Source organism: Megalopta genalis, chromosome 6 (genome assembly GCF_051020955.1).
Source record: "Megalopta genalis isolate 19385.01 chromosome 6, iyMegGena1_principal, whole genome shotgun sequence".
Taxonomy (NCBI): Eukaryota; Metazoa; Arthropoda; class Insecta; order Hymenoptera; family Halictidae; genus Megalopta; species Megalopta genalis.
In genome coordinates, this window is record NC_135018.1 from 12,203,106 (window position 1) to 12,227,832 (window position 24,727).

Consider the following 24,727-nt stretch of genomic DNA (forward strand, 5'->3'; position numbering starts at 1 on the left):
AGATATACCTCTGCGCCGCGTCGTGCCGGGGTGTAATTAATCCGCGACATCTTTCGGTCCCGTCGTTTAACAGCATACGCACACACTCGTGAGAGAAATTCTTCCATACGGAAATAGGTCATGCCGAGTGGTTAACGGCACACCGTGACATTTTCCCGTAGAAAAATGAGAGCGAGAGATACGAGATTCAGGGTCGAGCGGGGGTATAAAAGCAGATATCGCGGGGTCAATTGGCAGTCTAGCAATTAGCTTTATAGCTACCGTCGAAGAAGACCACATCGGCAACCATGAAATTCCTGGTAAGACTCTCTTCTTCGTACTGAATATTTTATTTTTCTGTTGTGTACCTTCGATGATTTCTGAGCATCATTGGATGATTGAAGGAAAATGCATTCCTCCGCCATTGAAATGTCATTATGTTACGCTCACAAACGTGTTCTACCGTCTAGTAGTTTTAGTAAAGAATATAATTGCAAGGAAAGGAATATACGTTGATTTGAAATCGCATTAGCAAAATTGCTATTAACCACTACTTTGTCAAATTTTATACAGTAAGTTATATGTGCAGTATAGTAATGGATTCTTGCAAATCTAATTTGATTTTGATAGATGTATCTATATTCATCTTAATAATCGGATTCACTCGATTTAGTGAAATAACCGGAAAAAAATCGGTGCTTGAATAATTGAACGTTCGAGTAATAGTTTTATTTTATTTATTTAGAAAATCGCAGAATAATTTTATGTGTACATGAGAATAATCTAGGATCTATAATAATCTGGAGTATACAAGTATAATGGAAACGAATGACCAGAAATGACACTAACAAGGAACGACGAGTAAAGAAATTACAGAACATAACTCCAGAAAGTACAAATCGCTATTTTTATGAGAAAGCTCTTCATTCACCCTCGTTCTTCATCGTCGCTCTACATATCTGTCCATCAAAAGGTCTAATGTTATCGCTTTCAGGCTATTCTGATGGCGTTCGTGTCGGTCTGCTCAGCAGCTCCGAGCGGAATTTTGGCCCCAGCCTTACCTGGCATAGCTGTTGCTGGACCACAGGTGGGCCCTGCAGTTGTTGCTGGTCCGGCAACCGGAGTTGTAAAAGTGGCTGGTCCTGTAGCTGGTCCAGCTCTGGTCACCGGTGCAGTCGCTGCTCCATCCGCTGTCGTTGGCTCTGTCGCTGGTCCTACTGTTGTTTCTGAACCCGGTTTGGGCGCTGTTGTCGTTGGTAAGCTAATTATTTATTCTTAATTATCAAACATCACCGACATGATGATTGTCAACTATCACCAATTGTGGATGTAGACCGCATAATGTGCACTTGTTCATGACTTTGTTGTGATACAGGCTGAGCAACGTAGTATACACGTGGTGGCAGTTAACTAATCTAGTAGTAATTAATCTTAAAAATAGTTAACTAGTTGATCATAGTTGACAATCATGGAGCACGAAGTATTCTTCTTGCTAATGCAAATGGATTAATTTTCGCTTGTCGTTAATGAAAGTTCCGGCCCTTGGCACCATAGCGATGTAATTTTCTGCAGTGGAAATGAATAGTAAATAAATGATTTCTCCAGGAGGCGGAGTCGTTGCCCCTGCAGGCATAGTTGCAGCTGCACCTGCGATCCTGGCACCTCCCGCCACAGTCGTCGCTGGTCCAGTCACGTCTGCGGTCGTCGCAGGTCCAGTCACGTCTGCGGTCGTCGCAGGACCCGTTGCCAAAGCAGCTGTTATTGGTGCTTCTGCCTCGGCGGTAATTGCCGGAGGTCACCCCTGGTAATAGACTAATAAGAAAATGTGAAACTCCATGATATACATACCTCGTGCCTAACTCAGGCCTACACTTACGACATTCTATTCTTTTACCTACTGATTTAAACTGGATAATGCATCCAGATACATGTACGCTTATATTTAAACATATATTTAAATATTTAACTGTATAAATAAACAATATTGTATAGTCATTTTTCTGTTAACCTATATCTACCTGAAAACTATTTCTACCACCGTCCTAACGTACATTTATCGCCTATAATATATTTTCCGCAGACTCTTGTTTATGTTTGAAACTGTTCAGCGAAGATTAAATAAACCTGGCTGTCGTAGTTGTAAAATATGGCAATTATAAAATTCAAAGAAGCACAGAAATCAAGAAACATCGGTCGATTCATTTTCTCCTATATTTTCACAACAATTCTGCGCAGGTTACTTATGTCAATCACCACTAAAACGAAAGATCTAATCTTGTAATTGTACTTGTCCTGTCGTATCTTTAAAATTCTATGACTGACGGTAGCAAAAAAAATGTGACAAAAAATTTAAAAAACCTGCTAGATTCTTACACATTTAACTGATTTCGATCCGTTGTACCAGCTGAGGCTTCCTCCGAGTTAACAGGCTAAGGGCAGATTCCGTTATCATATTTGCCGGTTGCCACGAAACACGCTAATTGCTTTAAGCATTTCCGACGCCTTGACGATTCAGCGTTGCGGAATTTGGAGTGGAACAGCCGTCCTGTCCGGGACGTACGCTCAATACATTACGAATCAGCCGGCAACCAATCGTGAGCTAACTGCGCTCCCACACAAAAAGGCACGTACGAATAATTTTGCAACTGCACACGATTTGCAGCGGAACGCGCTTAGACAACTCCCGTTACAATCCCTCTAGCATCCCCCTCATGAATATTTCAGCGAGCACCATCGCCCTGGAACAAGTGGGACGCCGGAACGAGGAAAGAAGACGGGGTTAGCACCTGTGCGCGCCGTTCCGTCGCGTTGCCCACGCGAAAAACCAACGAAACCCGCTGACCGTAGGACAGATAACAATGCCCCGGCGAGCGCTCATGCAATTATGCAGTCATAATCGGTTCACTGTCAAGTACACCATTCGACAAGCCGGTCGACGAGATAACCGATCGACTCCATCGATATTGACGCCGCCTTGCCGCGCCGCGACGGTAGCCGCGGTTATGAGAGTGGAACGGATTTTCTCCTCAAGAATATCTAACGGTCATTCGGCTAGAGACGGAATCGCGTATAGACAGATTGTCAGATATGATAATAGGTGCTGCAATCCACAATATCAGCTGCGCGGAAATATAATCGACGGAGAGTCCAGGAAATAGGTTGAGCTCTGAAGGCTTTGTCAGGTGTACCACGGTGGAAAGTATTATCCTGTGGTTATCAGTGCACTGATTATGACGATGATTCTCACTTTTTCGAATTATTTTCTAATAATGGAAACAGTTTTCTACACTGATCAGAAGATTTATTGTAGCAAGCACAATATAATAACACAATTGATGTTTGTACATATCATAAACAGATCTGTATCGAAAGTTGTAGTAGGAAAAATGTAATTGAATTATCACAACGTGTTTACGGTAGTAATCAAATTCAGGAATACAGCTGGAATTGCAGCTTTTGATTACAGAATTAACAGGAGAACTAATATGCTACTAGTACAATCTACAGTTCATAAGAAAAATCTTTGAATTCCTTGAACAAATGTCAGATAACAGTACAGTAAAATTTTATTGTATTTCAATTCATTTAGTAATCCGCGACAAAAAAGAAACTTAAATAGATTAGCCGAAAGTGCGACTAACTTTTCTTCAAAATTTCTTTTTATATATTAATGACGAGGCTAAATCAGTAATAACTAATAACACCTACATCGTCGTCATTAATAGAAAGGATCATTTTTTAAATTTTCATGGCCAAGACGACAAACCTTCGTGCACCGAAAATTATCTAAAAACGTAAAATCATGAATAATTGATTAGTAGGTACTAGTACGACTATGAAATACTGGACGTCAATTATGTTAACGCGACAATGTCATCGATTTGACGATTCAAGAGAAACACTCGTTAGAAATCTTTAGCAATTCGATTACTGTTTCTTCAAAGTTATAACCTATAAATATATAACAACAATTATGTAGTTACACTCTACATAATGTCTTAAAAATTATAGGCTATCGATATAACATGACAATAACTTATGTACATTATACTTAACTCCTTAAAAGTTTGCACTTATCGATGCATCGCAACGATAGGTTATGTACGTTATGCTTGATTCAAGTATATCAAGTTTCGGTAATGTAAATCTCGAAAAATAATCTTAATAGAGACTGAAATTGCTTAACTAGGAAAAAAGAAACATAGTGATAAGGTCGCGCACGGTAGTTCTTGATTAGAGTAGAACCTGTTTATGTTCCGGATGAATGCTCACCGACTAGAAGCATTAATTGCTCTGCTGAACAATTAGGAAACTCAAACTCTCGATTAATTAGAAAGTAATAACGCTAGTAAAAAGTAATTGACGCTGAAACCGTCATATGGAGTGGACAAACAAAAGTATTCAGACATCTTTTAAAACGGTATAACATTTTTAAAACTGCAGCAAATGTCTTGAACTTTTTGTAGATGTTAGAGAAGCTAATATACTGTACGATAACTAAAATACATTTTTTAATTTTGCTATTACTGGCAATGACAAGAAGATAAAATAATCGTAGTTATTTATCTTTTTTATCGTATCTGACGAAAATTTCAAGAATGAGTTTTCTTAGATCTCGGCAACTCTTATATGCATATCAAAGTCTAACTTTAAAAGAGTTATACCATTTTAGAAGGGGTCCGAATACTTTTTTTACTCAGTATATGTACATATAATGAATATTTTAATAATATTGTATATGTACATATAATGAATATTTTAATCTTTTTCGTGATAAGCATAGTAAATACAATTTTGTTTTTATAAATGAAAAGACAATGAATTTAGTTTTTCAAGTATGAGAAATACAAATTCCAAATGCGGGAACCAACAAACAATGTAGCAACCTTATGGAAGGGTCGTGGTTTCAAGTATCGGTTGTTGATGTTTACTTAATGCGTTTCAAAATATCAGATGTATGTACTTTGTACAAAAATAAGCGAAAGAAAATAACGTTCACTGTAGAAAATGGCGAACTGCATAGAACGAACATTTGTGGCTGCTTTCACAACAACACGCAATTGGCGCAGCAATAAGTGAATCGATATTTTGCGAAAAAGCTTCGCAATTGAATGCAGTACTGGCAGGTAGTAAACATTTTAAAAAATATAACCTTAAAAATAACCTACTTGTTGTTATATACATTTTCGAGAATTGCAATCGATTTAAAATCGTTGTTACGTATTGTTAAGAACATGACAATTTGTATCATCGCAAGTGCAAGTTTGATTATATTTTTAATTAAATTTCAAATGGATTAATACTTTTGTAATGTTCAAAATATTGCCTCTTTTTATTTTCAAAATATTTCATTAACTTTTTAGCATACTTAAGAGAGGGTAAAAAAAATGTCCACAATATATTCTTTTGTAAATTTTTCCGACACATTGAAAACACTAACAAATATTTACATCGACTCTCGTTTCACCCACAAAAGTTATCATTGATGTTACTAAACGTCTAAGATAAAGATAAGTTTATTAATGTTAATTACTTAATTATTACAAATTATATATTAATTATATTTGCGAGGCGGGACTGTTAACTATTACATTAGTTTTAAATGGAATTATAAAGATATATTATTTGCTAACATTTGAAGGAAACTCATTTTTGTGTAAATTTCACGATTTTTTAATATTTCGTTTATTCTTTCTTCTCATTTTTCATATTTCCTTCTTCTTTTTCGTGGTGGTTCACCATTTAATGATTGTTCTAATATATTTTCGACAACGAGCAAGCCGTTGTCGAATTATACTAACTCCTTTAACACTTAAGAAAAAGATTCAAGTCAATTAGACCAGTTTGAAAAATGTTATTGCGTTTTAAAAGGTGGTCGAATACTTTTTGTCAGGGGTTGTAATTGTTTGAAGGCAAATCACGTATAGTAAACGTATCAACAGTTTCTATTGCAGATAAGAAGCTTTCAAGGAAAAAAGAACAAGAGTGTAGGAGGTAATAAAAACCGATAAAAATGAGTGCAATGGAGATATGGAAATAGCCGGAACCATTTCAATTGCTTGGATTAATTGCAGTGTAAATTGAATACATCATGAGCGCCCTGCACCGGTTAAATCCGTCCTACTGTCGATTAATTAAACCCTATTTCGTCTTTCAAATGCGCCGAACTACAGTATACTCTGGGAAATTAGCGTCACGCGATACAATCAAATGTTCGAGTCTATATCGCGGCGGCACGCAATATCGCCGCCTATGATGCTGTATACTTGCAGCTCGTAGCGGCTAAACCCTCTGAGTCGCGAGCTACCTACATATAGGTGTTTAATTCTCCGTTACGTGTCCACACTAACAACATAATACACGCTAGCGATTCGTCGAACGAAGCGTTTACCAAGTTACGTTTGCGGTCCGCGTAAACGTGCTAATTGTTTCGGCCAACTAATTGTGGACGTTCCTGTCATTTGACGGATTCATACCTGGCAACAACAGATCATCTCCATCGTCGCCTGACATAATAATTCCATATTACGATAAACATCGCGCTTGTCACCGAATACTGATTTGAAAACAATTATTTCATCTAATGGACGATTCTAACGATAAGTACTTGCAATAATTTATGTAAAATATTATCAGTATTCAAAATTTTACACTGTCTACTACTCCAATGTTTTCTATGGTGCTATCTGTAACAATTCTACGGTTTTCCAACAAGATTTAATGGCACGTAAAAGTACGATATGTTTATCACGTTTGTATTCTAGTGAAAACGTACATCGCTTTGAATAAAATAAAAACTCTCTTGACCAACGTTCCTTAAATAACAGCAGATTCACTTAACCACTTAAACGTTTCAGAACGCTAGTAACAGTTTAATACAACATCGTGCGAACCATTTTACGGGACACAATAGCGATTTTCATCACTACATATTTCGCAATGCCACTGACCATGAATGTAATTTTAAATATCGGAGAGTTCCATTCAATGAAATCTGATATCGTAAACAAGCAATGGACTCCGCGCTCGTGCATCTATTCGCACATCGATAAAGGAAAGAAAAGATTGATTTGGACACAATGGAAACTTGTAGCCGACAGATATCGGCCGCGTTCCAATGTTCTATCCATCAGCAATTTTCGATCGATCTGTCCTCGATCTTGGGCAAATATTAATGAAAATTCATGGTGCTCGAGATCGTCCCTACTAATCTGATTCCTCGTTCCCTTGAATTCTATTCTGAAAACGCCACCATATTCTTCGTGCGATTGTAGAGACCGTCAACAGTGGGGGGACGCAAGTTCGCGCGAACAGGGTCAGAAAGTTCTCTATAATTGATGTCCTTTGATACAAAGAGTAGACGAAGCATTGAAAGAGCTGGGCAAATATTCTTCAAACGGCGCCACTTCCACGAACTCGTCACAAAAGGCGGAACTTTTCAATATCTCTAGTTCGCCGCGGCCTGTGAAGCCATTTCCGACGGACTCTCGAAATCCCTGATCGTTTTGTGACCGGAGGACGACGCGATAGAAGGCGTGAATTCGAGCGGGTCTGCTGGAAAGTCTCGTTGACACGGGTAATTTCGAATGAGGTCGAACGCGGGCTACGATGGTCCAATTTTATTTCCGTTCTTGCTGCCTTGAAAACTCCGATCTAATAAATAAGAGGAGTTTCTGAACGAGACTATCAGAAGTAAACTGTGTAAACATTAAACTACAGGAAGAATCGTTGTGAATGGATAGTTACAACGGAGTAGCTTTGAATTAAAAATCCTCGAAGAGTAACGTGAAGTTAGTATTATAATAATTACTAGCTTGCAGATTTTTATTTGTTGATTCTTCAATTCAACTGCATCAATCTTTACTGCAAATCCTTCCATTAGACCTAGCCAGGAACAGGATGCTTGAAAAATCTGTTTCTGAATGAATCTTTTTAAAGAAATCTTTGAGAAGTAAGCACAGATAGTTTCAGTTACGCATTACGCCTAGTTAGAACGTTTGTTAACACGTTGAGCGCCACGCGAATTCTTAAGGAAATCCCCGTCAGGCCACGCGCGTTTTTAGTTTTATATCATATTTTACACTATCAGCCACCGGTGGTTGGCGCGGCCTAAACGGAAAGTTCACTATCAGCCACCGATGGTGTCAAAATCTTCGTCTCTCATATCTCGTGTTCATACCAGTTCTTGAAATATCTTTTTCACAATCGTGGAGGTTATGCGTCATAATTTTAAACCTTATCTTCGCACATCAGAGAAAACTCAATCCTTTTAAATTTATTAATGCTTTGTTAATTTACGTGCAAAGTTTTGTGCTATATATAAATCCAAAACAAATTGAACAATAGCGGGGTTAAATTTTGTAAATGTCTTTTTATGGTTCATTCATCGGTTCATTCATTCTCTTTGAATATCTAACATAGTAACTAAGTTGTTCTAACTAAACAATCTGACTCTAACGAAGTGGTTTTCATTCAGCGGCCTCTTTCGATCTCACAAATATTTTTCGTTTTTATGAATCCCGGAAGCACAGGAAAAGAAAAAGTAAATTGTTTTACAACCGTGACACGGGCAGAGTAACGCGCTGGATTACGAACCATTTGAGCCGCAAGTACCGAACGAACGTCGACCGTAAAACGCATCGCGTCGAAACAAAATAAAATGGTCGCGAAACGGATCTATTCGCTCTTTCATTTTGTGTGCGACGAGCCGGACATTTTTTTCGCGACGTTTCACTGATTTTTTCCCGCAGTAATCCGTCCTTTTGAATCCCGACTCTGATCTAGTGCTGCCTCGCCGCGCGCAATTTGTCAAATTGCGAATCGCGATCCGCATGCTACCGCGGTCGCTTCGCCTCGCTTGGCCGAATTTGCGTGTTGCACTTTAGCTGCTCGTGTTCTTGTGCGGAGACTGTGACACGACCTTGCTGGAAGAACTTCCGGCTTCGGATAAATTAACACGGCAAACTTCAAGGTGGCATAATACCTCGATGGAATGTTCACGGAATGGATAACACGGTTTGATTATTGCACAAGTGTGCTGATAATATAACCAAACTTGATTTTGTGTTTCGAATAAGCCGATTGGAATTCGTCGTAGAATTGCATTTGAGAGAAATTATATATAATAATTATATATAAGGTAACCAAAAAGTCTCGAAATAGTCGATTATTTTCAAAAACATTTTTCATTTTAGTTCTCAATTGAATTGAATCTATTGAAGTTATTTATTTATCTATTAAAAGTTATATATAAATACACTGCTTAGGGAGTATTCCAGTGTGAATCTTCGAAAAGATCGATATTTTTTTTTACACTTTTTACATTTTATACCCTTTTGACACTAAAGAATATAAGTTCAAAAATAGATCTGTGAACGTATCAAGATGAAACTATTACGATTTTTTATCTGTTATTTTTATTGCAAGTTCAATATTGAAAATTATCCGTTTGTTAACAGTACAAAATAATACTTAAATTGAGTGTAAATATATCAGTACATACCTATAACATTTATATTTTTTACAAATTGTATAAATGATATTCGAAAAGAAAAATGGTATTAGATATTTGCTATTAATTTCTTTTAACAGTTTCAGAAAAATTGTTATGAATAGGCGTTTGCTTCTATTGAACACGCTGAAATTTCTGTGACAGAAATAGATCTCATATTTAGTGCATGTTTAGTACATGTTTATTCAACAATTCAAAAGACCAATATTCCATCTATTAAACATGATTTGGTATTGTAACCACATTGAACACAACACTGGAAAATCTCTGTTCCAGATTAGAGGTTACTGATTAACGATTACAGATTGTCAAATGAAATTATAATTTCAAGACTGTTTGAGAAACAATTAACTTTTTGTTCTACGATTTCCTTCAACAAATATGCTAACCAACAGAGCTGTGTTGGTTAACATATTGTCACCGAAACATTCCTATACGAGAAAGAAAATTTATATTGTTCGCATGCTAACCTTTACTTCAAGATTTAAATATTGAAATTAGAAGTGTAGAATTTGACTCCAAGTTGATAATTTTCTTGTAAGTAATAATTTCAAGTTGTTGTATCGAATAATTTGTTGAATTATGAGAGAAATTGCTGTCACTTTTGAACAATTTTTCGAATGACTTTTCAACCGTTGAATCTGCCTTTAGAAAGACTAATAGAAAACGGCCGGTACGTAAAGTGCTCAAATTCGCACTACCACGAAATATCGATTGTTCTCTGATCGATGCTCCTGTGAATCATTTGATAGAAAAACATGTTGCTTCGTCGTTCGTTCGGTGAAAAATTCAAATAATTCAGACCACGAGAATTTGGTGATTTAGTCCGTAATTACGGCAGCGAACTGCAGTTATTAGTGTTTATGAAAAGGGCATGCGCGGAGTTTTGCGTCCGAGAATCAGGGATTATCAGCAAATTCGCAGCAGCACGCATTGCTGTTCATCAGGAAAATTCTGTTCCCTTGCAACAACCGTTATTACGGTAACAGGCGGCTGTCCATTCGAGGCCGAATCGCTTCCCAAGTGATAATGGCTCCTGTTCATGACGATGGATCCGGAACTTGTGACGCCAGCTGCTATCCCGTTCATCGATGACCGCACCCTAACACGTTTAATATTCTTACTTTCATGTGGGGTTGAAGGCTGCATCGTCGACTTCTTCATTGTCACCGATTGGGTATATAAAGCATAGTGTCATTAGGGTTAAGCATCAGTTACAGCCCGTCTGAAGACTATAACCCGAACAACCATGAAGTGCTTGGTAAGGATACTATAGACGTATTGTCCCTTTCTTAATCACCTTCTTATGTCCTTTCTCGATCTATTCGCATTTTCATTTTTGTTAAGACTATTATAATCGGGAAATATCTTTTTATTCAGTTATGTCTTCATCTTGTCTAAAGCTGGTGTTATATTTTGGTGAAGTAGAGTAGATTCTCGATTATTCGAACTAATAAACAGAACATGAGTGTTTGGATAATAGAACGGTCATTTAACGATGTAAAAATATTGGATTTTAATGGATATATTATTTTCTGAGAAAGAATAACATAGAACTTCGAATTAATGCACTTGCAAAATAATTACATGGAATTAATATTTAAACGGCAAAATTCATGTAGCAGTATCGAATATGTCTGCCATCTTCACGGTTTAGTGATTAGAACCTTTTCAAGTGTAATTATTTCTTAGAAGAGGTAGTAATCTATATTTATGATACGTCTAAATTCACGTTAACGCTTAAAAAGAAGGAATAACATTATGATTTAAGAAATTGTATTTTATATTATACAGGCATATAGTCTCAGGGATTATTTATTATGTTATCTAATGCAGCATGTGGAACTCCGCGAACACAGAACTTCGACGTGAGAAAAACTATAACAGCCACAATGTTATCCATAAAAAAGATACAAACTTAGAACAACTTGCTTAATAATACAAAAGCAGAGAAAACGAAATTTATAATAACAGCTGTGCTTTTCCAATCCTCTTACACCTCGTAGATCCTAACACAGTTTTCGTCTTAAACAATATATAGTAATAAAAAACTAAGCTAACCTCAATGTTTCAATTTTTAAAACGTTAGTGTCAAAGAATTTGATTGATACTTAGCTTTTTATATTCGAAATATACCTTGATAATGGTCTTAACACCATGAAATAATAACAATCTTTTTGGTCGTAACAATAGTAGACAATTTATTATTATACACGAATATTGGACAATATATCATACATCGACTATTAGATGAAAAACAACACTCTTGTATATTCTATGTTTATTTGACTGTATATTTTATAGGAAATTAAAAAATGCAATGTATACTATTCTATCACCATTCTCCCATATTTTGCAAAGTTAACTAATTTGGCAGATGAGTGGCTCAAACATTTGTATGTACTTGAAACCAATTGTACTTTCAGCTCGTTCTTGTCGCCACTTTGGCCATCGTTGCTGCCAGCCCAGACCGTGAGCGTCGTTCGATTGGTTGGGGTTGGGGCCATAACGGTGTAGTCCTCGGTGGAGTATGGCCTAACGTGGCGGTCGCAGGACCTGTAGTACCTGCGGCAGCAGTTGTCGGCCCTGTTGCTGGGTCCGCGGCTGTCGTTGGGCCTGTCGCAGGCTCGGCTGCTGTCGTTGGACCAGCTGCCGGTTCTGCTGCCGTTGTTGGGCCTGCTGCTGGTGCTGCTGCTGTCGTAGGACCGGCTGCCGGTAACAACTTCATCTAATAACTTTGATCTGCTAGTTTTCTGCATGATCTAACGTTAGAAGCCAAGCTACTCCTGCAACATATAACCCTGATGATTTTCGATTAGCTTCCATCAGAACATTCAATTTTTAAATTCTTAAATCATCCACGAATATCGAAAACCTGATCTAAAAATTGCGTATCATTTCTCTGTTATTAAATTGTTTGCTGAGTAACGTAAATTTTATATTTAATGAATAATGAAGAAATGGGTAACGTAAAATAGAGCGTAGAATTTTTTATTTGAACACGATTCAATGTTTAATAAATGTGACTGTCACGGGCTAGCCACTTGAGGGATTAATGCTAACTTATACTTTATTTGTACTACGAAAAAACTTTTTTTCATTTCATTATAAGTGAAAATTTTTGTTTAACAGGACCCACAGTCGTCGCTGGTCCATCTGGGAGTGTAGTAACTTCTGGGGCTGGTGTAAAGATTTGGTAGAATCCTCTGATACTGAGTCCTACCTCGAGACTTACGACAACGGAAAAGATCTCCCGTCAACATGCAAGCGACTTCTCATTCGACTGTCATCCTCGGCGCTTCAATCGAAGACTAATCGGGAGAGATTGATCGGGATCAGAAACGGACATTCAATGTTCTCCATCGACCCGAGAGGACGCGTTCCGGATTTGCCGAGGTCCTTCAGTATCATAGCCACCTTATACCTAGCCCTACCCCCATTACGCTTTTATACGATAATAAATGAAGCTCCACTGTACTTGTTTCTGTTTACATCTAATCCGGCCGCCACTAATCCCGAAAAGTATAGTCCCCGCCTAGCGACGTTTTGAAACCATTTAAGTGGCCATAAAAGTTATCGTGTCCTCGTTGTTCTCACTGGACCAGTTGTTCCAGTTTTTAATTACTTCGAATTGTTAAAGGAGTCGCGGTGACACTCGCGCCACGGCCCATAGACACGGGAAATGAAAGGCCGTGTAAAATAATGGATTAGCGGGGGCTCAGTAGCCGCAAAGTGGACCACCGTGACCAACGAACTGCAATTTGTTCAACCAGTTTCGATAAATCGATGTCCGGTCCAGTCGAGGCGTTCGACAGGTTGCGACCATGAATGGAATTCTGAAGTACGGGACTCGTTTGATCAAGAAACAAAAGCTGTTTGTCATGGAGCACACATATTACGGTTTGAAACGGTGAAAATGACAATTGGCAAAACTATTACAATTGAGTAGAGGCACTGTCTTATATTATTTCATTTAAACATATAGGAGCATGACTTTTTATAAACATATTTTCTGTATTAACTCTTATAATATTTTTCGAAATAGTTATCTCGTTTTGCATTATCGAAAAATGATCACTAATTTTATATATCATACATTAATTCAACATGTGTTGTGTCATTCATCTCACGAAAATATTCGGATCCCTTTTAAAGCGGAATAACGTTTTTCAAATTGGACTTGAATTTTTTTGGGACTTTAAAAGTACACATATTAAAAGTATGTAGAGGATGTCCCAGGTTTTTTCGGCCAAACGGTATCAGCATACTGTACGAGTGAAAATAAGAAGAAAATGTCATATAAACATAAGCTAAAAAATACTTTATTAAAGAATTTTAAGAGAAACACGAAACAATAGCGGATTACATATGTTAGCTCCATTTTGAAGTGTCGCCTGTTTTTGAAAATACAGCATTGGCATCTACGAATAATTAAACGGTTTAGTAAACATAGCTTGGGTAAGTAAATGCAGATAAGAGAAACGCCACTAACATATTTTTACATCGAACCAAAATCAGTCCATTGTTATTTCGTATTTTTCTAATCACTTTTTAATAAAGCATTTTTGAGTCTATGTTTATATGACATTTTCTTCTAATTTTCAATGATAGAATATACTAATATCGTTTGGCCGAAAAAAACCTTGGGACACCCTGTATATAACTAGTATACAAAACAATGTCTAATTAAATTTTTGTAACAATTGCGATTGATTACAATTATAATATCTGTTATCGTCAAGTGGTTGTAGCAAACAAGTTACTGAGATTTACGAAACACACTGTTTAAATTTTCGTTACAGAATGTAAATCACAGAATGTAAAGAATATTAAGGGATTGAATATGACACGTATTTCATAAATTACAAATGTTACACAATTAATGCAGAGTTCTATATTTCTCACACTTTCATCGTTTCAACATCTTGATTTTTAATTGTGGTCAAATATTACATGTCAAGTTTATTTTTACTAACTATTTTCTCACTGTATAACATCCATACAGTTGACAGACACGTGTTTGTAATAATAGATTCCATACCGCTAATACAAGATAGGATGGCTAGAAATTGCACGAAATTGCACGAAATAATTAAACACTTCGGGTATTGATCAAACTATTGTTGTAGCAGCGAATGCCAACCAGAACTTGTTCGACCAAATGTATTGTTTAGATTACACACTGTTTCATCAAACATTTTAGCCATTTATTTTAGCCATTTTAGCCAACATTATACCAATTAATGTTTCTAGCAAAGTGCATTACTTCAATATCTCTGCAAAACACGCTGCTGTACAAAACGTGCATACGACAAATGAAGTGATTATAAAAAGTGCGTGTCACCGGAAACGCACTTTATTAAGAAATTCATGGGAAACATGTAAACCTAACTGTTTATCAGTCGGTGTCCGTTGATTCGAGTTGTTTTATAATAATGGAGCGGGTAGGCTAGGAACAAAACAACCATAAATTGTAAGTTTTAAAATAAGTTTAATATCTGATGGTAAAATTTACATTATAAAAGGTAGGGAGGAGGGGAGTAATTTCCACGATGCCAATCGCAACGGGTCGAACGTATTTCCAGCCGGGGGAAGATTGTGGGGATCGTCAGCTGCCGAATTCAAATTTTGAGCAATGAGAGTTCTCTGACCGTGGAACTTCATTGTAATACTTCAGGTCCAGTTACGCCAGGATGTTAGATGGTTTTACCAAGCTTTAGCTCCCCAAGGAGCAGCGGCGAGTGCGGGGGCAGCTACAACAGCGGCTGTTAAAAAGCAGTAATATATTAAAAAAACATGTATATATCTTGAAAATTTAAGTTTCTCAATGAAGCTCTTTTAAGAAATACTGGCACAGTAATTCAATTCAAGTACTTGGTTAATTTCTTTAAAAATTAAGCCGATTTAAAAATTAATTCGCGATTATATGCGTGTGCCAAAATTAATTTTCCCAGTGATTTCCCCGTACTTGATATTTCAAATTTTGCGATCATCGAGATGCAAACCGTTTACTTTCTATTCCATTTTAATGAACTTCTTCGATTTTATGAAAACTTTCTGATGAATCAACACACACAGTGAACGTGTTAAAAATAGAATTTGTAAAAGCTTCCAGCGTATAGAGAAATGATCTTAAATGGAGAGATAATTACGCGCGGCGAGGATCTTGGCAGCGGGAGCGGCAGCCACCCATGGTGAAGAAATAAGGGCGGGAGCAGCAAGAGCGGGCCCGGCAAGGATTCCACGACGTTCGCGTTCCTGTTCAGGGAAGGCGGCAACGATGGCGAAGATAGCGAAAAGGATCACCTGCGATAGAAAAAATTGTGATTACCTCCGTAATCGGAGCTTTTTCGCCGCGGTAATAATCGTCGGTGAAGTTAGCGCTACCCGAAATGCGTTGTCGAAGCGATCTTACCAGAGACTTCATTTTGTTGGGTTGGTTTGGGTTGCTTGAGATTCTTCGAACTCGAAAGTGTAAGCGACTGATGAAAATCTCAGCATCGACTTTGTCTTTTATACTCTTATTTTCCTACCTATACAGAGGAGTGCGGCATACGTCACCAACCCCGCACGAATGTGTATCAGTCGTTCTCTATAGTGGCCTAGGATACCAGCGGGGCGGGCGTGGTCGGGGACTTGAATCCGTAAATCAAGACAGCGATCTGAAACGATGAACTCGCACAGCGGCGATGTTGCATCAGAAACCTCGATGGCGGTGCACGCAACCCGGCGCGAATGTTGCAGAAGTTTCAGCGCGGCAGGAACGGGGTCGCTGGTATTTGCATATTTCCCCGACGCGGTGATAGATTTTTCTGCAGGACTCGGCCATAGTCCTCTCACGTTGTTGCGAACCTGTTGTGTTCAGCACTAGCGCATAAGAAAAGCTTGACTCTAATTCTTCCCTTTTTAGGTAAGGTCGCGTGTCCTTAACGCTTTGATTGACATGCCGCAACCTTAAAAATTTCATAAAAGTAATGTATTTTATATAATGAAAATAAAATTGAATGATTAAGTCGTACGAAAAACGTAAAACTTACACGTACGTTTTGAGGAACCTGATAAAATTGGGAAGATGTAATGGATTAGCGTAAAAATCAATATTCAAATATGAGTATATGACTCTGTCACCTATGTATGGATGACGCGACAGTGTGAAATAGCTAAACGAATCGAGAAAATTACATATGAAATTATAAATAGTTATTGTAATTGCTATTGCTAAGGGTCCTTCTCTGAAAATGATTATTATTATGTGTAAATAGTGATGGATATATTATGGGGTATAGGCGTAGCGAATGCAGCCAACTTGCTTATCTGAAACGGGGTGCGACGAATCTTTGGATCTCATCACGATGTTAATTTTCAGGACTTCGGTCTGGAACTAGGCTATATTTTGTAAGCACAGCTTCGCGGGAAAATAATTGCGTTTCTTTCTGAATTTTTGGAGCTTCGTCCGCCTAGGTGAAGTTTATGAAATGAGAATTCAATTTTCGGTAAACTTTCGAAAAGTTTGACTTGATTCGACAAATATTTCCACAGTAACAGTGAATAACTAACAGCGTTTTAACGAACATTTCAAGTTATGAAAAGGAGTTCGAGACCAAATCGATGACTGAAACTTCACTTAACTTCACGTATTCTACATATTACTCTGCTTAAAAGCGTTACAGATACTCACGATTTTTCACACAATGATAAAGGACATTGTAATGTTACAAAAATACAGTAATATCTGAACTGTTAAAATATATTAATCTTTTATTTACTATGCTGCACCCCAATAAACACTGTAGGCTATGGACAATCGTTTGCAAATAAAAGTCAATACATAATAGCACTTATGTAATTTAAAGGCAAATACTAAATATATAATCCACTCCCTTTAAAAACTATTATCTCTCCAAAAATGTAATTTATGTTAAAAAAATATGTCGCATAAGTGTCTCATTGAAAATTCACAAGTGGTTTCAATTTTAGAACTGATATCGGGTAATACGTAAATAGAAGTATTTCAAAACTAAATCTTTTGTTTCTATGATTTGTACACATCTCGCTGTCAGATAAGCAAATCGTATATCTTTCATGGAGCATTAAAATATTAATTGTTGATCATTCATCTGTTCAATAATTTTTAGGAGCCGAAAGCAAGATGCAATCTGCGGCCCGTGTTGCAACATCTAAATACTTTCGTTTCTGCGTGAGACGGCCTTGAATATGCGTCGATAGCTAAAATGTGTCGATCACGATACAGAAAAGCAGGAAATGTTGCCTTGAAAGTGCAGTTAAATGTTACCACATTAGAAAGCAATTGCCCGTGTCCACAAGCCTCCAATATACATTTTTATTCACAGATTATTAATTTTTCTTTTTGAACGCTTGCGAAACAAGCGCAAGTTCAAAAAGTGTGCTTTGTTCAGCCTGGCTTACAATCCTCATTCAGATGGTATCGGATCTCAGAGAAACCGATGCAACTTCGCGAAGGTCTCCCGAGCAGTTAGACTTACCATTAGTCGTTGTGCAAGTCTCCTCCATGGTTTTGCACATTCATATAACGGAAGATCCATGCGATATAGTTTCATTGTCGATAAAAGTTACTCCGTTAGCTACTCGTGAAATGCCGGCGCAAAACGATGAACTCCAGATCCTGGGACCACACTTTACCAAGTTTTCAACCAAGGTACTGAATTTTTTTCTAAAAGCTGCTAATAATAAGCCAAATTAGATTTGACAATAGTCTGACTGCCCGGGTTACTGCTTCAAAACGTTCTCGACACTTCGTTGACCGGTTCAGAATCCAGAACCCCCTTTCAAATTAATCAGTGTAAATCTCTCATCTAGTACTTAATCCCTCGCTGTGCCATTTTCCTGATACTTAGAATGATTAGAACTACTTCGATCCATTTAATTATATTTACATGAATGTTTAACCTTTTGCAGAATACTTTTTCTGGCCCACAATATTTTCCATTTTGTATGACTTAATGCGTTTCGTGTATATGAAATTGTGTTTCGTGACTTATAATACAGTTACACTTTGAACAGTTTTTAAAAAAGTATAAGCAAATTTCATAATGTGACGGTTGAATTCAAAGGATTAAATTATATTGATGACAAGAGAACAGAATTTTATATTCTGACTTAAAAGAACTGAATGACACATTCATACTTAACAGGTTACTACTAGAAATCTTCATCACGAGTCAGACTACCGAAACTATGGACAAGCGGTTAAACGACTGCCGTTTTGTCAAAAATTGCAGCATCCTTAGGAAAAGGTGCACACTTCTGGAAGAGACGGCGTTACCAAACCAAAAAGAGCATTTCTAAAATTGTTTCCAAGCGGTAAAACTGTTTACATCGGTGTCTGAATATGTGGGAGAATTACAAGTGGCAACACAATTCTTGAACGAATCATGGAAATGAACGTGGCTCAAAATTCAAACCATCGAAGTCGGTGGAAACCGTTTTGCATCGAAACGTTCAAGAACAACGAAGTATCTAGAACGTTTCGATTCGTAGCAGCAGGCTGAACAGTCATGTTTTTGTTCCGGTTTCCATCGGTAGGAATTTCTAAGCGCCTTGCTGGAAAAAAAAAATATATATATAGCAGATGACCTTTCTCCCGGCTCATCACAGGAGGTTACACGTAATCGAGTATATAACGGTTCAATCCGGCCCGGAAAGGATCAGTAACAGACGTGAATGCACGGCTGGACACAGAAGGATTCTACGGGAGAGATAATAGGAAAGGACGTCGTGGGAAGGAGCCATGAAGTTACTGGTAAGCGGGGAAACTTTATCGCGGCCCATCGAGCAGACCAGTCGAAGGAAAGATTGTTACGAAAGGGGAATCCACGCGCTGCTTCTGATGAGAAAACTTTAATCTGTTAGTCCGTAATACACTCCCGTGTCGTCCGTGAAATATGAATGGTCCTCTATCTCTGACCAATGTCTCCTGGTACATAGACCGCTGCACCGCCCAGTATTCGGAGTCAGCCGTATAATTGAAACGCATGGCCGTGTCCTGTAACTTTGATTAAGACGAGTAATCTATTGATTTCACTTATACCGTCTTCGGGCGACGCGCAACGCGCTGACTGATCGCCGCAATTCATTTGCTGTAACGTTCTTTATCGATCAATAGGAACCACTGATAGACAATTGAGGTTTAGCACTATTTTATGACGATTTCAATGTAATTCTTTCTTTTTCATTATTTTCCTCTTTAGTCGTATAATTTGAGTAGGAGTTAACAAATAATGTTATCCTCATATCATTACTATATCGTGCTAAGGCTGTAAAAAAGATATCATTGAGGCTAGTAAGAAGACGTAAATCTTTATATAGCAGTCCTTGGAGATAGTCGGAAAGAAAAAGTTATCGACGAAGGAAATCTTAAGTTTTTATAACTCTGTGTAACATTCAAGGCACATGTACCGATTTATCATTGCATTTTAATGTAACTTCACTTTTAGCTATAATGTGGTAAAAGTATTTTGTTTTGTTGTTTCTCTTCCATTGTCAAGAAGATTTTGCACCTTAATTTTCAGATCTTAGTTCGTACAGTACGGTACATTCACTTTTGTTAAAGATCGTAAATTCATTGTTGACTTATGTCTACAAGTTGATATTCAATAGTTTTTAGTTACATCATTTACTTTGTACCCATATAAACAATTTGGGCAATATAGAGTTAAGTTGAATCTCTAATTCTGTATTAAGCAATCAAACATTCTACAATAAATTGTGACAAATTCAATCATAATTCGACTATGATGTGCTAAATGCTATTTATTGAACATTGTATAATTGTTTATTGGATTATGATTATCTTTATTTCGCATTATTTTTATCATGTCATTTCAATCACCGTGAAGTAAAAGATCTGAAGGTCTGCGACTTTCTTCAGCTGTTTTCCCCATTGTTTCCTTGAAAGAAGCAGTAGAGAATCGAATTGGATTCCTCGATTAGGGATTGTTGGGGTTGCCTGTTCGATCGAAAGAGCATCATCAACTTCCTCCTTGAAGGTAACATCCGTGTACTCTGGTAAAATATTTAGCCGAATGCCGTCCACGTGCTTGCACGTTTCCGTGCCAGTGATGATGTGTTCATGCACGACACGTCTGCAGAGAATCTGGTTATGCAAATTGATGTACGCGATTCGATCCGTGACCACTCGATGAGACGAATGCGTACCGGATACGATTTTCAACTAACCTGATCCTCCGACGGTATTCGTGTCATTGATTGTTGACTAAACAGTGATCAACGGCGCTACAACCGTCAAGCTTCGCGCCATAACCAGTCAGACAGTAGACAGACTTGTATTGCATACCTAATGAATTGATAAAAGGACCAATAAAGAAGGAATTTTCATTTCTTCGATACAGATATAGAACTAGAATCCCCTTCGAAATCTGAGAATCGTTTCCAAATGTTTTAATGCCCTGGTTACTAGCTCGTATATTAATTGTAAATAAGTAGTCATTTTATATTATTTTTATCAAGCGAAATTTTTGTAGTAAATGAGCCATTTCTAGAACTGTAATTGTGTTTCTTCGTATTTTGTAATTTGAACGAAGATCGGCAATTTAGTGATATAAGTATGATCATATAAATTGTGTGGGATGATTCTACGAAGCTGAGCATATAACTTAAAATGCATAATGTTAAACAAAAGATTAAAGTCGTGAACTCGATAATTTATTTTTGGTTGCCTACGCAAATGTTGCCTTCGCAAAGGTTCGCCGAAGCAGAATGACTGACCCAAAGTATTCGATAACAAAGAAGGACAATTTTATTTCCAATTTAAGTCGAATCACCAGGAGAGTGTATCTCCATGTTGGTTCAACGCGAGATATTTATGAGTGAAATTACGTGAAAAATATTCGAACAATTGTGTCGCGCTGACCGCGCGACGCCTACCCGCGTACGATTTGCTCGGATAACGCTTCGCGGCTTGTGACACTCGTCTTAATAAATCACGCCTTATCCATTTTCAGCTGCAGTTAGTGACATCGATTCTCCTAACATCCGTTTGCGTTGCTGGCTGGCCGTATCGTGAAATAGTAAACATTGAGCAATCGGCATTGCCGGTATTCGTTGCACCAGTTTATGATGTCGCACCTGCAGTGAGCTCGCCCGACTCCGACGAAGAGTTAGCGACCGTTGTGGCTGGACCAATCACTGGGACCACTTTCGTCGAAGGTTCCTCTTCCGGGCCTGTAACCGTCCTGTCACCGCTAAATGCAGCCGATGTTCTGCGCAATAATCCCACTTTGACGAAAAGTAATTATTCTTTCTCTATACGATATTGGCCCCCATTATTTCAATATTGATTCGTCTGTCAGACAGTTTTTCAAGTCTGACAACGGGGCAACCCACTTTAATGCATTTACTGTCCAGGTTTCGTTTCAATTGCTCTACTTCCAATTATTATTTGACGCGAATTTTCAATTTTATGTATTATCATCAGCTAATACGTTTTTCACGGAACTGTAATACGTTTTTAAAATTAGAGATATTTTCACATTATTTTCAATTTATTACAATAATTAAAAGAGAAAAGAGAGAGACATTTTCAGATAAATTATGTTTCTTATTTAGGTAATTTTTATTTTGCATAAGGATTCGAGGTCTATTGATTGCTATTGCCGTGGATACACTTGCCGTGGAAAGTACGTTTACAGCTTTTTAAATGGAATAACTTTTTTTTAAACTAGTCCAAATGACTTGAATTTTTTTACATTTTAGAGGGACTAATCTACTATACAATCATTATAATACTTTTTTTTTAATTTTTAATTTCTACTAGTCTCTCCATTATTTAAAAAAAAAAAATTCAAGTCATTTGGACCAATTTCAGAAACGTTATTTCTTTAGAAATCTGTTAACATACTTCACGTGTTGAGTGCATGTAGAATTTCTTTAATTTGTGAGCGTGACAGGTGTAACCGCAGCTCCAGGAACTGAAAAACACCTGGTTGACTTTAACGTTGCCAAAAATAAAGTCGCTAGACTTGGCACAAACCAGCAAGAATATTTAGATTTACACGTTGGATTACATCGCAGTGAAACGCAATCATTTGAAGACAGCATATGAAAGTATAAATTTCCAATATTTTAATATTTTCTGTTATCAAGAAACGACAAAAAAATTCGATTATCTAAATCAGCGTTTCCAGTTCAGAAAAGACCCAACAGATTCTGATAATACTTTTCCTGATGCTAGACTTTGTTACGCAAACCGGGGTAGCATTTGCACTGTCTTACTGCCTCGCTCACATTTTATGATCAACATAAACCGAAGAATTTATTAAACACCAAGTATGTCTGAGTTGCGCCTTGAGTCTCCAAGTTGAATAACCTCAGAACACTATCTACTAGCTGGACACACCGAAATAATGTATACATACGTATGTTTCCTAAGATGCCACGGAGGTGGTGGTGCCGAACGTGACCGAAGATTCGGTGTTAATTAAAGGAGCGTCATCGGGTCCGGTGACGCTAATTGCTCCATCCGCCGCAATTGCCGATGATGCAGCGGAAACAAAGGAAGGAATTGTTGCATCGCCAGCATCTGTCGCAATCGAAAACACGGCAGAAGGGGCCGCGAAGGCATCCGCGATGACAATTAGCGAAACAATAGGAGTAGCGTCAGCAAAGGCAGTAATAGGTCCCTCTACCGGGCCCATAATCATTGCTGGCCCAACCGCCCCACCGGTACCAACCACGGCCGCCGTTCCGACAGTTGCGCCGCTTACAGTAGCCGATACCACAGAACCTGTTGGACCAGCTTCTGCTTCGATCGCCAGCAACTTAGCTGCCACAGAAACTGTGGAGGAACATAACAACGAAACCACTTCGGACCCAGGTATTATCGTTCCTTTTATTTTCCACTTCCTCTAGCATTGGAACAACCAGGTTTGCCACCGACTGAAATTATCATTGCGTTCCCTGTGCGTCTACGTGTTCACGGCCGACCCTATTTTCAGATGCAACAGAGCCGAGTCGAGCAGAGGTTTCGGCGTCCAACTCGGCGACGCGCAGCTCTGGAAATTCCACAGTTTCCACGTCGGCGAAGGTTAATTTGATTACACCTGCAGCTATAATCGCAGCAGCCGAGACAGCGACAAGTAGCATCGTTGTGTCAGCGGTAACGGTCCCCGCCGCGCACGCTTCCGGCCCCTCCGGGACCATTTCCGAAGCCGCTGCATCCACGCTGCATCCGCTGCCCTAACCATTGCATATCTGTTTACTCGCTCGCTGGTTCTCGGGTGCCGCGCGACAGAAAAATCGCCCGTCGCCGAATCACGGAGCCGTCTCTTTCGAGGCGAACTCTATCGGGAAGCTCCCCACGCTGCCAGCCGCATTTGTTGACATTGCATGCGTTGGCGACCGAGCTGATATGAAACTAGGAAGGGAAAAGTTGTGCAAGGACGACGAGAACCACGCGTAGTCGTTGGCATTGATACCCAGGCGATACTTTCTTACGGACCGCTGCATGCATTAAATGACGGCGATCTCGTTGTTGCTCGCTGTTGATCGATTGTTTCGTTGCGGCATCTGGTCTTTTTTGTTCATTTAATAAAACGACGAGAAACCGTTGTGGTTACTGCGTATGGTTTATCCTCTTATCGCGGTATCAAGATCTTTTATCGGACAATTAGAATACACTCAAGTCTATTAATGCGCTAATCAATGACTGATCTGTATATAATGAAAGCTTTCGGATTGCTAGAATTATGGATAACATTGTTATCATTTTTGAACGTTTTTTGAAGAAGTTCGCAACTGTTGATCTTCGATTTTAAAAGAATCTGCACATATAAATATCCTGAATAATATGGTCATTACTTTCATAAGTTAACAATGTTGTCAAGCTGAAAATGAGACTTGGACTGCATAAAATGAAACAAAAAGTTGTATTGGAAACGGATAACGCTGTGAAACGGTATCTATTACGGAAGAGAAGAATCTCGATACGCCATTAAAGTCAACAAACATCAAGTAAAAGAGGATTTTCGGTGGATAAAGGGTCCACGCATCCCGTTGATTGATTTGCAACACCAATGGCTTTGCGCTTTGAGTATTGTTTCAAACGACAACACTGCACTCTAATGAAGTGATATTTATCCCGTTAATCTATATATATATAGTTAGCACGCGATTCGAGCGATCTAGTGGCTCGTGCAACCTCCACTTTAGGTTAAATCATAGCAAACAAGCCGATACTAA

General features: G+C 38.2%; 4 protein-coding genes across 4 annotated transcripts; 3 read left to right on the forward strand and 1 right to left on the reverse strand.

The window, feature by feature from the left end:
* Nucleotides 1-212: 212 nt before the first annotated feature.
* LOC117225912 (uncharacterized) lies at nucleotides 213-1,974 on the forward strand. The gene is made up of 3 exons (XM_033479756.2): nucleotides 213-299; nucleotides 974-1,235; nucleotides 1,585-1,974. The coding sequence occupies exons 1-3, from the start codon at nucleotides 288-290 to the stop codon at nucleotides 1,785-1,787; spliced, it is 477 nt and encodes a 158-aa protein (XP_033335647.2). The 5' UTR covers nucleotides 213-287; the 3' UTR covers nucleotides 1,788-1,974.
* Nucleotides 1,975-10,602: 8,628 nt separating this feature from the next.
* On the forward strand, nucleotides 10,603-12,967 carry Apd-1 (apidermin 1). The gene is made up of 3 exons (XM_033479702.2): nucleotides 10,603-10,751; nucleotides 11,917-12,205; nucleotides 12,623-12,967. The coding sequence occupies exons 1-3, from the start codon at nucleotides 10,740-10,742 to the stop codon at nucleotides 12,688-12,690; spliced, it is 369 nt and encodes a 122-aa protein (XP_033335593.1). The 5' UTR covers nucleotides 10,603-10,739; the 3' UTR covers nucleotides 12,691-12,967.
* Nucleotides 12,968-14,961: 1,994 nt separating this feature from the next.
* Nucleotides 14,962-16,060, reverse strand: Apd-2 (apidermin 2). The gene is made up of 3 exons (XM_076522697.1): nucleotides 15,906-16,060; nucleotides 15,643-15,796; nucleotides 14,962-15,255 (listed from the first exon to the last, which is right to left on the reverse strand). The coding sequence occupies exons 1-3, from the start codon at nucleotides 15,915-15,917 to the stop codon at nucleotides 15,197-15,199; spliced, it is 225 nt and encodes a 74-aa protein (XP_076378812.1). The 5' UTR covers nucleotides 15,918-16,060; the 3' UTR covers nucleotides 14,962-15,196.
* Nucleotides 16,061-19,122: 3,062 nt separating this feature from the next.
* Nucleotides 19,123-24,097, forward strand: LOC117226161 (uncharacterized). Its single transcript, XM_033480226.2, has 4 exons — nucleotides 19,123-19,271; nucleotides 21,493-21,778; nucleotides 22,920-23,363; nucleotides 23,485-24,097. The coding sequence occupies exons 1-4, from the start codon at nucleotides 19,260-19,262 to the stop codon at nucleotides 23,727-23,729; spliced, it is 987 nt and encodes a 328-aa protein (XP_033336117.2). The 5' UTR covers nucleotides 19,123-19,259; the 3' UTR covers nucleotides 23,730-24,097.
* The last annotated feature ends 630 nt before the right edge of the window (nucleotides 24,098-24,727 follow it).